Raw genomic sequence first — 17,018 nt, forward strand, 5'->3', positions numbered from 1 at the left:
AAAGAAAGAGATAGACAGGAAAAGAAACATCAGAACAAGAACAGTGGAGCACCGAGCGATAGTGTTTAGAACTTCAGTAGGGGTGAATGTTTGGAGAGCGTTGCTTACCTTTTGTCTTGACTGAGAAGGCCTATGGTCGACGTGACCGAAGAGAAAGAGAGAAAAAAAGAAGAGGGTCAAAACTGATTCTTTTTATATTTGTTTTCTTATTTTTTCTCATGTCCGCAAAAGAAGAGGAGAAGGAACGAGTGGTGAAAGGATTTCAAAAGCGTGATGTATTAAGTACCTTGCTTGCTGTACGCTCAAGAGCGACCAATCAAAGATAAGCAATAAAATAAAAGATAGAATAAAAAAATAAAAGATAAAATAAAAAAAGTATACGTGCCTTTGATGTCATCTCTCATCTCTCATATGGCAATGAAGAGACCCTCACGATTAGAGATAGGGAAAGCACTCTGTCTTCAAGACTCGTAATAAAAATCTGCCTGTAACCAACCAGAGCATGAGCTGCATTGCCCTCGAGCTATTTACTCTTGTTGGTAAAGGAGACCATCTTCTTTATCCTCTTCTTCTATTCTCTTTCTTCGGTCCTAACAAGAGACTTCGGCAGATTGCCGTTTTTCCAGAGTGTGATAGAAAATGACACATGACAACTTTCAAGATACCTCTGCGCCCATTTTAATTTTAATTTCTTTATTTTCAATCAAGAGAATATGGAATATATAAAGATTAGTGATTAGCATTTATAGCTTCTTTGAAGGTGAATAAAGTATCAACGTTTATGTATCGACCAATAAAAGGCATCCAACCGTATCGAGGGAATGACGTATTGTATTTCCTTGGCGTTCTGAAAATGAAAAAAAGGAAAAGTCTGTTCGAGCAAGAACTGCCAAAGCACAGTTCCCACGACAATGCATCCTACTCCTTGTTAGGGATGAAGAAAGAGAAGAGAAGAAGAAAGTCAAGTAGCAAGTTTGACTGGTACTCTCTGATGGCCCATTGCTAAGCAAAAAAAAAGGCACTCGGGCTCAATGCTGGTTGAGAATGGGAGCATGTGAGTGTTGATAAGCTATTGTGGTCTGAATCTCGTCCTTTTACTTTAGTCGCATCACACTGCTCACTGTCATTCTTTCTCTCATGCAAAGAGAGCGATGTGGCTCGTGCTCTTTTCGGTGGACAAAGTCGTTGTTGTATGGTCTTGCAGGTCTTTGAGGATGGAATACTATTAATGCTCTTCCCATCCCACCTCCACCCGTGAGAGTTTTCTCTTTCTCCACCTTGCAAACATATGAAAATTGACGGATGAGTTCATTGGTGCGTTGGTTATCCATTTTCAACATCCGCTATGCCGCTTTTTTATTTTATTTTATTTTATTTTTTTTGCACACACAAAAAAGCCAAAAAAGCATATTCATTACTCAGTCAATACTTTGAAATCGCAAATTGGTTTCACTTACTATTTTCCTTGAGCGATTTCAAAAACCACTCATTATTCATCCTCTCTCCCTTTCTTCAAGTACGATCCACCAAAGAGCCCTCGTCGGCGGCTACAAGATATATCCATATAATACATTGTTTTATATCATTCATTATACTCGACTCAATGGTTCTTTTCATACTCAGTCCTCTGAGATATTTGTACACTCGTATCTGAAGTAAACAGATTTGCTTTCCAGCACATTATACATCAAGATTGCTACGTCGGAAGACATATACACAAGTGACATGGTATACACATGAGTATCAAGAGTATCAACATCTCCATGAGCAACGCTGCTCTATGAGCCCTCTTTAGTGCTATACCATGCCGCCTTGACCATCTTTCGTCCACCTGATATTTCTCCACATTATTGTTGCACTGTCATCAAAGAGAATGATATATAAAAGAAAGGACAAAATTAGGGATAAATAATAAAAATATACATGAAGGATAACAGCGCCGCCTCGCGCCATGACTGTATGGACATGGCTAATATTGATGTGTAGCTGTTTACTCTCAGAGACAGGCTGCCATCATTCATGTGGCATTTGGAGGTAAGAAAGGTCAATTTTACCGAGATGGACAATGTCTGTGTCCCTTGTCTGCCGTTTGAACGTTCAGATTCAAAATGGGCTCCGACCAACCAGAAAATAGAGACCAAAGGTGTCATGGCGGAAAAATTAATAACTTTGGGGCAATACCTTCTGAACGCGTTATCCCTTTAAATTTTCATTCGCTTGCTACTGTAGTCCACAACTTTCTTTGTTGCTGACATATAGTAACTATTAGTACTATTATTTATTCCTTTAGCAGCAGGATACCCGATCTCCTTTACATCGCTGTAAAACATCGTATCGATAACACAAAAAGAATGACAAAAGTATATTCCTTCTTTCTCCCTTCAAAAATGGAAAAATCGATAGCTATAAAGGAAATATAAGTATGCTATACCATTCTACCAACTGAACTATTCTCAAAAAAGATTAACGGCCGCGTTGTTTGCCGAGATCTAGGCAGCAGGTCACACAGTCTGTCCAATCCTGATCCTAAAAAACAAATGGAAATAGACCTTACTTTACCCCTTTCACTCCAATCATGACTTTCAAAAGTTGTTTTCATGCATCAATATAAGCCGCAGCAGAGAACTCTTTAATCTTATTAGTTGAGGGCAATAAAATGAAAGCTTTTATTTTTTTGATGACAGAATGAAAGCCTTGGTTGGTTCTTGTCAGGCAGAACTTTGCTCACATGAGCACTCGCACAGTATCTACTCAATAGAGCGGCGTGAATTTGTGATAAATGATGACATCAAAGGTGGCGACGGGTCAAGTCAGTTCACTCGTGTTCAGCTTGCAGTCGTCCGCTGAAAACAACTGTGTCATCAAAGCAGAAAGAATGAACGTTGATAGTCTGGTTGTAACTAAAAGTGTATGTGTGTATGCTGTGAGTGAGGGGCAACAAGCCAGTCATACATCTTTTTTTTTGTATAAATACCTCTCTTTTTCACACACACACTCAACTCTCTTTTCTTTTAACATTTCATTTACGAAAAAGCATCTTCACATAAACACACTCTATTCATATCTCATATCTCTTTTCTCCCATTGAATAAATACCAACCTGTGTTCTGCACCATTCGTTACCTGTAGTCATTCTCTTTTATCTTTTTTTTTTAAAAAAAATGCCCTTGTCACCATAATCAGTTCATCCTTTAACAGCACCTACTTATCAGCACGACTCAGCGGCGAGTCAAGTATCGATCCACAAATATAAGGTACGACTACATGTAATAAGCATAACAACACCGTGTCCGAGATGTGATGTTACCAACTTTGCCACCACTTTACATCATTTTGTAATTTTTTATTTTTTTTCTTATGTAACTGAGAAGAAAAGTACGAGGTGTTGAAGTTATAATATTGAAATCTAAAGGCTAAAGGCTTTGGAAGCATCAAGACACGTGTCATTGAAAACAAAATAAAAATATCTAACTTTTGTCTAATTCTATTGGCATTTCTATAGCATATGTTGCCTCTATCAAAAGGGTTATTGACCCATTGTTTAGATTTATATTTTATTATAAGGCCCATACGCCTGCAACACACTCATCAGGACAACTGCAGCAATGAGTGACGCGGGCCTTATTCCGGCGGAGGGAGCCAAGACTCCATCACGTAGAACTAAGACCAAATCACACAGTAAGTTCATTTACATCTTTTTATTTCCTTTTATGATGTCTATAGTAGGAAATGTATCGTTCGATACCATTTAGTTATCCAGTATTCCAATGCTCATCCATAGAGTGCTCATTCTTTTTATTTATTATTTCTCTTTCGGTGATTATTAAAATGGTTTGTGGCATAGATACACCCGATTCTGCTGGCACCCCAGTCCAACAGCGTCGCAGCGATAGGATTCGCAAAAAAATGGCTGGAATTGTTAAAGATGGTAAGTATTTGATTTATATATACGTATATCTATATATATACACACTGAAAGAAATTCACAATAAATAGTAAACTGACGTTGATGTTTTTCTTTTCTTTTCTTTTCTTTTTCTCTTTGGTATAGTGGGGGAGGTAATCACAACCCCACACAGGTCTCACATTCACTCCAAGTTCCCATCAAATATGGAACTTCTCGGTACCTCTACATCTCCGAGAGGAGTTGAACTAGACCAATACAAAAGACGACTTCAATATAAGAGCGGTACGCGGTGCAACCTGGCGCTGACAGACGCATATAGGAACTTTGAAAGGAATATCAAAGTCCAAGAGTTCCATGCGGATCAGCGGGGCAAACGCACCAATGCCCATTTGAAAAGCCGTGGTTGTAAGTCACTTATTTTATTTTAATTTGTTTTATTTTATATTTTGTGGTGAGTGGAGGAATAATGGGCATTAACTGTATATCTAATCTCATTCTGTTAACGATAATAATATTATCTCAAAAGTGATCGTGGCTGCTGGCTTCAAAGCCCGTCAAACCAGCGTAGCCGCAACAAAGAAAGAAGTCGAGCCAGCCAAAGTACAGGCTGTTCCACACCATAGTTTGCGACCAGGTGTGGAGCAGGGCTCTGTACTAGAGTCGAACCCAGAGGATGGTTTCCATGACGGTTCCCTACCTGAAACCACCCTGGAGAGACGCAGGAGGCAATATAAACCAACCGGGTCCCGCCATATTGCCTCCATTAATACCAGTTGGGAAGAGCGGGACCAACAATGGCGAGCCAAAAGACTAGAAAGCTACAAAGCTTCATCTAAGGCCGCCAGAGAGACCGCAGTGTTCAAGAAACGCAACTGTAAGTAGCTTTAAGAGACGCAAATAACATAAGGAGTTGAATAATATCAAAATGTAACATTGATTATTCTAACCATCTGTTTTAAATTTACAATAGTGAACATTTGCGGATGGGGGAACTCACGGAAGAATCTCGGCAACTACCTTAGTATTTGCTGGGATTACAACTCAGACCTGGATGAAGACAATGATCAGACACTCCCAGAGCGTGCTGCATTCCCTCTTCAATATAGCAACGCTGCCGGAACAGTGGTTGAGTCCGGCGTGATCTATCATCCGCAGACAATTGTCGACGGTGGTAAGGATCACCTGAATGGATACTGTTTCACAGTCCAGTCAGAGCTTGCCTTGAAGTTTGAAGCAGCACAGCGGGTGTTGTTTCAACAGGCGAGTGACCTCATCCAAGGCTCCTTCTATCAATACAATATGGACCTGTCTTTGGATTCCAGTCTTGATGACGGATTCACCATTGATATTTTTGTGTCGTCGGCCCCTTCAAAGGATTTGGCCGACATCACAGTCCGAGGGGTGACGCAGTTCATCTTTATGAAGTCGTACATTTATGTCGACAAGATCTGCGTCGCACAAAAATATCAAAAAATGGGAATCGGGGCTTTTTTGATGGATAGGATCCTCAAAATCGCCCAAAGGCGAAACAAAGACATTCTCCTGTACGCACTTGGCCCTGTTATAGGTGCGTACAAGAGATGGGGTTTCCAATATTGTAAAGAGTGGCCGCTAATTCCCAAGGACGTTGGCGCGGTCATGCGGAAGCGTATCCGCACAGAAGGAGTCAAAGACGAATATGTTGGCCTGGAGTGGGATGGTACAGGCTTCTCTTAGGTCGCAGAGCGCCTACACCACTTCCAGGCCAGCATGATACCCTTCGTCTTTTACTATAGTCCTTGGTTTTTGTTATGCTTCCACCACGTATTATATATTTATTTCTTTGCTTATTTTTACCTTGTACCATTATCAATACCATCATTACGATCATTATCATTGGCATTATCATTAAGTTATCATCAGCATTATCATTAGAATATCGTCAGCATTATCATTAGCATTTTCAATGGCATTAATTACTCAATGTACTCTAATAAATTATATGTATTTAATTTTTTTCTATTAAAAAAGCTTCTTTCGGCATTTCAGCATCAACAGCACTCATAGTTGACTCAGCACTTACTTACACTTTATCTAATCTATTGTCTAGTTTCATTCAAATCATTGAGAGGGAATCCACTGATCTTACGGATGAGGCATGGAAAGAAGCGCTTCACATTGACTAGTCCATGGGCCTAATATTGATTACCAGAAGCATAGGAAGCGTCTGCGTCTATTACCACCAAAACCACCGGCTGCAAATGCTCTAGAAGGGATGTTTAAGCGCATCATGTCTACCGCGGACGTGTCTACACAACCCTTGTCGTTGTCGTTGTCGTCATCGTCGGGTAGTTATGATGGGAGTGATAGTAGTAACAGGTTATTATCAAAGAGCAATGAGGGGAAAAGCAGCAATATAGCACAAGAACAATATACTATTGCCTCATCTCATCCACAGCTAAAGTAGTATCAAAAACCAGCCACGGCCACAACTTACACTGATGATCATCGCAAGAGCATTCCATCCTCCTCGGTACGACCACTGATCTCCGAAGTAGCAATAGCAAAAACAGCATCCGAGCCTGCAACATCGTCGGTCAATTATCGATACATGTTGCCCCCCTCTGACGTCAATCTGCCGGTAGCAACAACAAGGAGTGACGAAGAGAAAGACGAAGACGAAAAGAAAGAGGAAGTGGAAGATAAGGGGGAGTAAAACAATATTGATACAGTTAACACCATTAGAAGTGGATATTCCTATCGTTCTGTAGCAGCAGCAGCAACAGCTGGTATCGTATCGTTAGATGATAGCGATGAAGAACAAGACTATAAATTCGATAAGGAAGAGCGAGCTTTACCTCAGTCTTCACATGAGATCAGTTATTACGAAAATGCAGAGCAGAATCGCGATGATGATGACGATGATGATGAAGAGCAGCAGGGAGATGAAGATGGGGAAGAAATTAATGAAAATGAAGAGGATGGTGATCAGGAGAAGTACGGGAAGAGTTTACACGAAGCCGTTGGCAGGAAATGGAGCGAGGCGTGGGGCTCTCCAGTCGAGAAGATGATGAATCACAAGAGCAGTACCAGGACGATGAAGCCGCTCAAGGAGTTGATACAGATGTGGCATAGAATACGGGGGTGAATATGAAGGTGAAGATGAAGGTGAGAGACGAGGAGCGTGAGGGCACTCAGAATCAAATTTTTTGGGGTTGTGCTAAGATCATTGGAGCCGTTGACAGACTATCATGCGCCTGATAACTACGAACCACCATTAACTTCAACCGAGTCCGCTAGCGATGGTGTCGTGCTTGTACTGGAGAGCGAGGATAATGGTACAAAAGACCAGCCTGGACTCGAGCATTCAACTGGAGGACACACAGTTACGATAGCCTAAGAATGGTAAGTCAGTATCAATGAATTGTTCACTGGATCCTGTAGAGCCCGAGCCTCGGCCACCAAGAAGATTTCCCCTTCAGCAAGATCGGGATCAGGACTAGGGCTAGGGCTAGGGCCAGATGTTATCGAGGCCCGGTAACTTCTAAGGTAGATTAAAAAAGAAAAAAAAAGACACAAAGAACATATTAATTTTATTTACCTTTACTTTCAATGTCTCTGTTTAGATGGAATCCTTGGCAACTCAGTGCTCTCTATAAGGGTTTGTGAACAATTTATTGCTACTAACTTACCATCCTTAGGTTTTCCAATTAGCGATGCTGCGCCAGGGACGCCTGGTCGTAGTGAGTGCATGGCGTAGAGGCGTCATGTTGTGCGACCCCTGTTCCCTACCATCTGAACCCAAGTTGCTCTGACCAAAGTGAGGTTCCATTAGTCAGCCGTTCTACAGACCACTGCAATGGGATTTTACTTGGAGGAGCAAAGCCTACGATCCTTGGAGGGAAGCAGAGGGCTCGGGAAAGAGCACCAGAGCAAGATAGGGCTCCTGGAGAGATTTTCTCAGAGCTAGCAAGCAACAGCCAACAGCCAACGGCCAATATAAAAAAAGTTTTAAAAAAAAACTTCAAAATAAAATCAGAAGCTAGGAGCCAGAGACCGGAAGCCAGAAAGCAAGCAGCAGATAGCAGTTATGTCACTGCCAGCGCCGATAGAAGGTTGTCTCAGTCATATCAGCCTGAGACTGCCTCAACAAAACCAAAGACAGAAAACCTTAGTCAAAGCAATCAAAAGTAGCCGTAGTTAATCAAACACAGTCAGTTTGCTGCGATCAAGGTAAGACTACCAAAGCCAAAACCGACCAGGAGCAATCAAAGTCAGTAACCACGGGCACTCAACCAAAGCCAAGCCTTCGAAGCCCACAAGGTTTGCACTTTTTTCTTTTTTCCGCATCATTTCCTAACCTTGAGCATGAACAGAAAGTATATACATGAGCCTAACGCGTATAAAAAATAAAGAAAAAATAAAAATAAAATATATCAAGCATATTTCATGCCACAAAGACAGAAGATGTACCCGGACTACTTGGTACGCGGGCTCACCTATAGCAACTAATGAGCGTTTAAATGATGCTATAGCCTACTTGGCTCAGACAGGCTGGGATTGTTCAGACCTTTGGTATAAAGATGTAGCTACTCAACGTTTTCCTATCAATACAGTAATCTCTCTCAAGCAATCCTATCTAATTCAAGAAGCACTTTCTTTTTTTATGGTTTTACTGTAAAGAGGCAATGTTCGCACTTTATTCTATATCCTGAACCACTTCCCGCTTATCTTGACTCACAAGGTTCGCATGAAATGACATGTGCAATACTACATTCCTTGCACACTCTGCATTTGAGTAGGTAGCCGCCTATTGATTGGTTTATTTCTGCCAACCTTGTCAATGGTGCTCCTTCGCTCAGACCTTTTGCCTCCAAATCTGCCTTCGTTAATGATTCTTGATAATGGTCCACTTGACTGGACGTACTCTTGGCCTTGGATGTTATTGATGGCGTTCCTACACTCTTGGTCGCCTCGTGTTCAGCCAAAGGGGAGGATTGCTCTTCTATAGCTCCATATTGCACCAGGAGCTTCCTGTTGGCTCCACTTAACCCATCTACATCTTGAATATGAGTGTTATTTGCATTCAGCGCTATTTGTCTGGTGCTCCACTTTAAGCGGTGTTGATATACTTCATTCTCCTTCACAATTTCCCACATACGAACAGAAGCACCACGACAGCCAGTAGCAAGATAGCGCCTCTCCTCTGAAGCGGTCCATACAAGCACCGTAGCTTCTCCCCCTTCAAATGGGATTATAGTCAAACACTGGCCCAATTTTGGATCCCACACTCGCACTGTCATATCATAACTACTTGAGGCAATGTACTTTGTATCGGACGAATAAGCCATATCAAGGACTGAACTGGTGTGTCCTATGAGCATACATAATACTGAGCCCGTTTCTATATCCACCACACTAACCAGCTCCTTGGCTCCAACGGCCATCTGCTGGCTACATGGTGAAATTGCCAATCCCACCGTTGCACTGTGTTTCGAAACAGAACTCATCCGCTTCTGCACTTCGTACTTGCAAGCTGCTGTGCTCACTGCCGAGCTTGGACACTATCTTTCGACTGTCAGGCGTGTATACCATATAATAGATTTCTTTATTCCTCACTCCATACTGGAGATCCCTTGATATGGGCTTTCCAGATTCTGACATTAATACAATCATCGTATGAAGCAATCTAGTCGCCATTATCCATTGTGGCTATGTGAAATATGCCAGGATCATCATAAGTAACGAGAACGAAAGAAAGATGTCTTTACTATGATCCAGAGATCTTTGTTAAATAAAAAGGGTAAAAACCTTAGCTAAAGTAAAAACCCATATAAATGACTGCCAATCGCAACACTATGTAATGTGCGGATGAGCCCTCCTGACTGTGTGCTCCATATAGTCACATTTCCAGATTCATGACCACAGACAATTTGGTGGTCAATGGGTGAGAAATCAAAATCGTAGATGTTATCTACATCTTCGCCTCTTAGCTTCAAAGTATGAATGACTAGCCCTGCTCGAATATCCCAAAGGGGTCCCAAAGCCATATTACATTGCGTCGATCGCAAGCGACTATCACTTCTCCGTTTGGTGAATACCTTAGATCATTGATATAAATATAGTTCACTGTAAGAGTATGAATGACTTTTCCTGTTTGCATATCCCACTGATATATCGCCATCCAGGTGAATGAGGCAGCAGACTTCCCGTCAGGCGAATACTGTATGCCAAGGGCACCATGGCCATGTTCTAAACTAAACTTCTTTTGACCAGATCCATCCCACATATGCAGCCAACGACCCTTACCACAACGAGTTCTAGTTTACTGGCCATTAGGCCATTAGGTGAATACTTAATTTGCTCAATCCAAGACCCATGGTCCACCAGCATCACCATCTGTTGCCCTGATCTCGCACCCCACAGCCACAATATCTTGTCTTTACCACCAGCTGCAATCTGCATCCAGACTTGCATCAACATCTGGTAAGTGGTGCCTGATGACTGTTGGATGCTCATTATGGTTGAATATGTCCTTTGAAATAGTTGCAATGGTCTGCACTGGTGTGAATTGCACTGTTTTCATCATCTTGCTCAGCTTGTTACTACTGGATCTACTGACTTGTTTGTTAGCGGCGATATTGCTGTTATTGCTGTCGTTGTTATTGTTATTGTTGTCGTTGTTATTGTTGTCGTTGTTATTGTTGTCGTTGTTATTGTTCGCTTGGATATATCCCATTTCTCTGCTTTCTTGTCTCGTCTCTGTGGTAACCTAATTGCTTTAGTAGGCGAGCAAGTTCATAGTAAGCTGAGCCAATACCTTGGCGCAGTGCCACGTCTTCATTGGAGGTTGAGGTCGAAGAGGCTGAAGTCATTGAAGTGAGAGACTTTTTCCAAGGCTTCTGAATACGAGACAGTACAGAATCAGCATCAAGACAGAGCTCCATCACTAGGATGCGATCGTCGTCTATGATGCGAGTACCTTGCATGTACAAGTTAAAGAGCCTCAGAGTCTACGTTGGCGAGAGTGTGCTTCGTGATGGGGAATTGTGCTGCCAAACATTGTCTATTGCTTTCCTTTTGTTTGTAAATTATATCCTATCCACACCACTGAGAGAAGAATGTTTTTCGAATCACTGTTTGTTAGTGGCAAGTATAAAAATGTTTTCTTGCATGCTCCGGTCGTGTTTGCCTATCTCTTATATGGTTCGTTCGAGATTCGAACTAATAAAAAAGAAATGCAATGGGGATTGTCTGAAAGGATGAAAGATGAAGGATGAAAGATGAAAGATTGTAATTATACATTCAATTCTTCTTGTCTTTGTGGAACAGTTGCTTTGGCATTTCAAGTCATTCGACTAAAAATGTACACCTGCACATTTGCAACATTTAGCAATATGCGTTGACTAAAGCTCAATTGCTTTTAGTCATTTCTGCTTGAGTCGTCGTTTTTATTAATTGAAAGGGTTAAGGAATGTCCTTTTGGCACATGAATGAAAAATGATTCGTCAGATTAAGCTTTGTGTGTGTTGGCTGTGTAGAATGTTTATTTGCATGGGAATAATGAATACCTTCCACATGTGACACCACAAAGTGAATTTGCCTTTGACCAATAATTTGAACACGCAAAGAGCGGTTGATAGTCCAATGAAAACGGGAAAAGAAATTTTATTTCGCAAAGAGGCAAAGAGGTTGAGGAAATAAATAAAAAGGCCATTGGCTGTGCTAATCATAGCGCGATATGCAGGCATGTAGGAATGTAGCATATCATAGTTGTGGTTTGAAGAAACAAATGTAACAAGCTGGTCAACAAACACGATGTTCAATTATCAACTCGAGTTGCATTTGCTACCTCGAGTGCAGACATGCGGACAAACTTGTATATAAGAAAGAGCGTGCATGTATTCAATCATTAATGTCTTCTCTGCTTTGTCTCACTGCGCACAATCACCTGATTTTTATGCCAGAAGAATGGCTGTTGCGTTTGACTCCCTCCACTTGTCCAATCTATAGCCATCCTCCCTACTACTTTCTGGTTAATTGGGATAGTCCTTGTCCCTGCCCTTGTCCCTGTCCTTGTCCTTGTCCTTGTCCTTGTCCTTGTCCTTGTCCTTGTCCTTGTCCTTGTCCTTGTCCTTGTCCTTGTTTTTATTTTTTATTTTTTATTTTTTATTTTTTATTTTTTATTTTATTTTATTTTATTTTGTTTTGAATCGCATTGAATCAAATCGTATCATATCCTGCTACATCAGTTATCAAACTTACATCGCAAGTCTCTTAGAGAGCATCTACAGAGGACAACGTACGTGCCTTTGAGGCCATCTGTCATATTTCATGTGAAAATGAGACTTGTGAGATGAAAGCCTGCTGCTCGAGTCGACAGACTAGGATCAGATTTCACAAACATTTTTCTGAGCAGTACATTAATAGGTTACCCTTCTATCATTCAAGCAATGCCGTCTCTACTGAAGCTTTTTCTTTATCATTTTTACACTTTTTATTAATGGATTGCTTGCTATCTAGCTATCTAGCTTACCTGCCTACTATCTAAGTTACAAGAAGCCAGACTCTTAGCCATCTTGGAAAATGCTTTCCTTTGTCTCCATCGAAAAGACTCTCCAAGACGTTGTCCGGAGCACACCACGTGGAGGTGGTCTGGCATATCGTGCTCCGTTGGTCAGGCCCCATGGCCTTGCAAACGCCCGCACACACACACACACACATTTATTTACCCATTCCCATTCCCATTCCCTTTCCCAGTCGAAGGGGCTCCGCCACCACATGGCTCATTCAAGAACCAGCGTAGGCTCATGCCCGTTCGGACCCACCTTAGATATGCATTGATTGTTGCATCTTGGATGTGCATTGTTGCTATGTTAAAAAGTGCTTTGTGTTAGTAAGAGTTTTTTTTTTTTTTTTTTTTTTCTTTTTTGGCTCATATTTAGTCTTTTTCTTTGGATTTTTCTTTGGATTTTTTTTGTTTTTTTTTGTTTTCTTTTTTGTTTTCTTTTTTGTTTTCTTTTTGTTTTCTTTTTGTTTTCTTTTTTGTTTTCTTTTTTGTTTTTTTTTTGTTTTCTTTTTTGTTTTCTTTTTTGTTTTCTTTTTTGTTTTCTTTTTTGTTTTTTTTTTTTGTTTTTTTTTTTTGTTTTTTTTTCTTTGGTTTTTTCTTTAATAGTTGGCTTTTAGTTTTTTCTTTGATTATTTTTTTTTTTGGTTTTTTTGTTTTTGTTTTTGTTGTTTTTGTTGTTTTTGTTGTTTTTGTTGTTGTTGTTGTTATTGTTGATTTTTCTTTGGTTTGTTTTTTATTTTTATTTTTATTTTATTTTTATTTTTATTTTATTTTTTTTTTTTTTTTTTATTTTTATTTTTTTTTTTTTTTTTTTGGCTTTTTTTTTTTTTTTTTTTTTTTTTTTTTTTTGGTTTTTTTTTCTTTGACTTATTTTATTTTTTTTCTTTGGGTTATTTTTTTTTTTTTTTTTTTTTTTTTTTTGAGGCATTTTGTTTTTTTGCCTGGATGGACTGTTCGACCTCTCTTTGGTTTCGCCTTTTGCCTAGTGGCGCCGAACTTTGGTACCAGTGCTTCCAGACCACGCTGTGGGAAGTGGCCTAGCTGCTGTGATTTGGGGTTGTTCGTGAATCCTTGGCCATCATCCCAAGATGGGTGGGCTGGGTATACGGCCGTGGAGAAGGCCTGTTTGTTCGACTGCGGCAGACTGGCCTTTTGTACGGGGCCGTTTGGAGCGTGGCCGTTTGGAGCGTGGCCGTTTGGAGCGTGGCCGTTTGGAGCGTGGCCAGTTGGATACGGCTCTTTGTTGGAGTGCGGCCGTTCGAGGATGGGTGCCTGAGCATGGCAGCCTGGCTGTGCGTTATGAAGCCCCAGTTGCTTTAGGCAACTTCATGTCGTTGTAGTCTAATCGTGGAAAAAATAGAGAGAGACAAGCAGAAAGAAAATAATCAGAACAAGGACAGTGAAGCACAGAGTGACAGTGTTGAGAACTTCAGTAAGAGTGATTGTTGAGGGAGTGTTGCTTACCTTTTTGTCTTGGTTGTGGAGGCCGATGGTCGAGGAGACCGAGGAGAAAGAGAAGAGAAAAGAAAAAAAAAAAAGAAGAGAGTCAAAATAGGTCCTTTTTATATTGGCTTCTTATTATTATTTTTTACGTTCGCGCAAGAAGAGGAGAAGGGACGAGGAGTGATTGGCGCGATGTACTAAGTATCTTGCTTGCTGTACGCTCAAGAGCGACCAATAAAATATCAACAAGATAAACAACAAAATAAAAAAACAATAAAATAAAAAATAATATACGTGTCTTTGATGTCATCTGTCGTATTTCATATGATAATGAGAAGACTCTCACGATTGAAAGTGAGAATAATACTCTATCTTCAAGACTCGCAAAGGAAATCTGTCTATAAACAACCAGAGCATGAACTGTATTGCTCTCGAGCTTGTTTACTCTTAATGATAAAGGAGACCATCTTCCTTATCCTCTTCTTCTATCTTCTTTCTTCACTCCTAACATCCTAACAAGAGATGGGAAAGACTATCGTTGGGACTGTACTTTGGCAGCTTGCCGTTTCTCCAGAGTGTAGTGGGAAGTAACACATGACAGTCGTCATAATACCTCTGCGCCTTTTTTATTTTTTTTTTATTTTTTTATTTTATTTTATTTTATATTTTCATGCAATACAATGTAGAATATATAAAGATTTGAAGGTGAAACAAAGTATCAACGTTTGTATGCCGACCAGTAAAAAGCACACGATCGTATCGAGGAAATGACGTGTCGTATCTCTTTGGTGCTTTGAAATGGAAAATAAGGAGAAAAAAGGAAAAAAAAAAAAAAAAAGAGAAAAAAGGAAAAAAAGGAAAAAAGTCCACTTGGATAAAAACTGCCGCAGCACAGTTCCCACGACAATGCATCCTATTCCTTGTTAGGGTTGAAGAGAGGGAATGGGAGAAGAGAGTCAAACAGCAAACTCTATTGATAATGCCTGATGAACCCCATTGCTAAGGAAAAAAAGCTACTCGAGCTTAATGCTGGTGAAAAATGGAAGTATGTGGTGAGTGTTGATAAGCTTGTGCTCTGAATCCTGTCCTTTTACTTTAGTCGTATCACACCGCTCACTGTTTTTCTTTCTCTCTTTGTTGCACACCATACAAAGAGAGCAATGTGGCTCGTGCTCTTGTTGTTGTATGTATATATGACCCTGCATATCTTTGAGGATGGAATCTTATTAATGTTCTTCCCACCTCCACCTCGTAAGAGTTTTCTCTTTCTCCACCTTGCGAGCATATGAAAATTGACGGATGATATCACAGGTGTGCAAATTACTCATTTTCAATCCCCGTTACGCCGCTTTTTTTATTTCATTTTATTGTAATATATTATATTTCATTTTATTTCATTTTTTAATAAACTCCCTGGCAGGCGCGGAAAAGCAAGATGCTGAATATGTATTCGTTATCCAGTCAATACTTTGGAAGAATCGGTCTCGCTTTCCCTGGTCCAAAGGTAAAAAAAATTAGCTATTGTAATAATTTCAAAAACTAGTCATCATTCATCCATTCGTCTTTTACTCGCGAGTGCTTTCGATATAAAATAGACTTTTCTTTTCTTTTCTTTTCTTTTCTTTTCTTTTCTTTTCTTTCGCTTTTTCTCTTCTCTTCCAGCTCAGTCTCCTCAACCAATATGAAAGGTAAGCAACACTTCACAAATATTCACCCTTACTGAAGTCCTCGACTCTCTCACCTTATGCTGCACTGTACTTGTTCTGACTTTTCACTTCCTGTCTACCTCCCTTTCTCTCTCTTTTTACAGCACTGTTAGACCACAAATGATACAAACTCTTAGCCAGTTACAGAGCAGAACCAGGATACACTCTGAGCAACTCAACAGCAAACTACAGACCAGAAAAATCAAAAAAAAAAAACCTCACCTGGTCATCCACAGAAGTGCCCTCGCTGCTGTCATCAAGTAAGTATATAGTTTATGCATGGCTTCGTTTTGTCTTGCTTGTGATTATCCACTGTTGTCCCTACTATGAATAAGCTTAGCATACTTACAAAGCTATCTTCGTTCTTTTTTTTTTTTTTTTTTTTTTTTTTTTTGTCTTCCTCCTTCTAGCTGTAACAGGGGCCACTAGCCCTAGGCGCACGGCGACGATTGTCCCAAAGACTGCAATGAGCCCTTGCAGTGCTTATCAAAAACGGAGCGAAAGCGGAGCTGTAAGTATAGTTTCTTTTAGAGTACATGTCGTGACTTTCTGTCTGTACTCTGCTGCTGTGCTCTGATTACCAAATATTCTAACCACACGTGTTTTTTTTTTGTCTTCTCCCCCTTAGAGGCTCATCCGCTTGGGCTCTGGCCCGCCGAGCCCTCCGCCGGGCCCTCGCAACTCCTTGAAGGGGGGTCATTGTAGTAGCTCTAGAGAGCCCCTAGTCTCTGGACCTTACTTTGACCCGAGTGCCTTTGGGGATTTCGCGTAGGTAACAGATGACACACAGTTGTGGTCATCCAAGTATGGTAAGTCAGTAGCAGTGGCCTGTTTACTAGGCCTATAGAGCTCGAGTCTCGGCCCTCAAGGAGGTCCCCCCTCCAGCAGGATCAGGATCAGGACCAGGATCAGGATCAGGTGTTATCAAGGCCTGATAACACCTCAGGTAAGTATACATGCGCATACATAGCAAAGAGCATATTAACTTGATTCTACCATTGCTTTTGTTCTCTCTGTTTAGGTGGGATCTTGGCAACTCGGAGCTCTATAGTGTTTAGTAAATAGTTCATTGTTACTGACGCCATTCTTAGATCACCTCAATTAGCGAAGCTGCACCAGGCGCCTGGCTGTAGTGTGTAGTGCATGGCGTAAAGGCGTCATGTTGTGTGACCTGTTACCTGCCGTCTGAACCAAAGGTGCTCTGGTCATAGTAAGGCTTCATTGGCTAGTCGTTCGATAGACTATTGCAATGAGACCTCTGCTTGGAGAAGTGAGAGCAAGGCTCATAAGGGGAGTAGAGGGTCCTGAGGCACAACAATAGACCGAGAAGCACCGTGCTTCGAATGCGGCTCGGAACGCAGGGCCAACAGAAAGCAGACAGCAACCGAGGGCCGAAAGCCGATAGTCAAGCGCC

General features: G+C 40.9%; 3 protein-coding genes across 3 annotated transcripts; all 3 read left to right on the plus strand.

The window, feature by feature from the left end:
• Positions 1-1,951: 1,951 nt before the first annotated feature.
• On the plus strand, positions 1,952-2,847 carry BCR41DRAFT_376145 (hypothetical protein; the record flags this gene model as incomplete). Its single annotated transcript, XM_022027025.1, has 4 exons — positions 1,952-2,034; positions 2,291-2,360; positions 2,463-2,500; positions 2,685-2,847. 4 exons carry the CDS (start codon positions 1,952-1,954, stop codon positions 2,845-2,847), a joined length of 354 nt encoding a protein of 117 aa, XP_021875043.1.
• Positions 2,848-3,605: 758 nt separating this feature from the next.
• Positions 3,606-8,080, plus strand: BCR41DRAFT_402737 (hypothetical protein; the record flags this gene model as incomplete). Its single annotated transcript, XM_022029336.1, has 12 exons — positions 3,606-3,678; positions 3,845-3,928; positions 4,052-4,312; positions 4,434-4,781; positions 4,878-5,606; positions 6,073-6,258; positions 6,367-6,543; positions 6,658-7,000; positions 7,112-7,224; positions 7,333-7,423; positions 7,601-7,642; positions 7,708-8,080. 12 exons carry the CDS (start codon positions 3,606-3,608, stop codon positions 8,078-8,080), a joined length of 2,820 nt encoding a protein of 939 aa, XP_021875044.1.
• A 5,463-nt stretch (positions 8,081-13,543) lies between these two features.
• Positions 13,544-16,539, plus strand: BCR41DRAFT_402739 (hypothetical protein; the record flags this gene model as incomplete). The annotated part of the gene is made up of 6 exons (XM_022029337.1): positions 13,544-13,785; positions 15,561-15,586; positions 15,742-15,864; positions 16,015-16,115; positions 16,233-16,372; positions 16,452-16,539. The coding sequence occupies 6 exons, from the start codon at positions 13,544-13,546 to the stop codon at positions 16,537-16,539; spliced, it is 720 nt and encodes a 239-aa protein (XP_021875045.1).
• Between the last annotated feature and the right edge of the window lie 479 nt (positions 16,540-17,018).

Source organism: Lobosporangium transversale (genome assembly GCF_002105155.1).
Source record: "Lobosporangium transversale strain NRRL 3116 chromosome Unknown BCR41scaffold_114, whole genome shotgun sequence".
In the NCBI taxonomy this organism is placed as follows: Eukaryota; Fungi; Mortierellomycota; class Mortierellomycetes; order Mortierellales; family Mortierellaceae; genus Lobosporangium; species Lobosporangium transversale.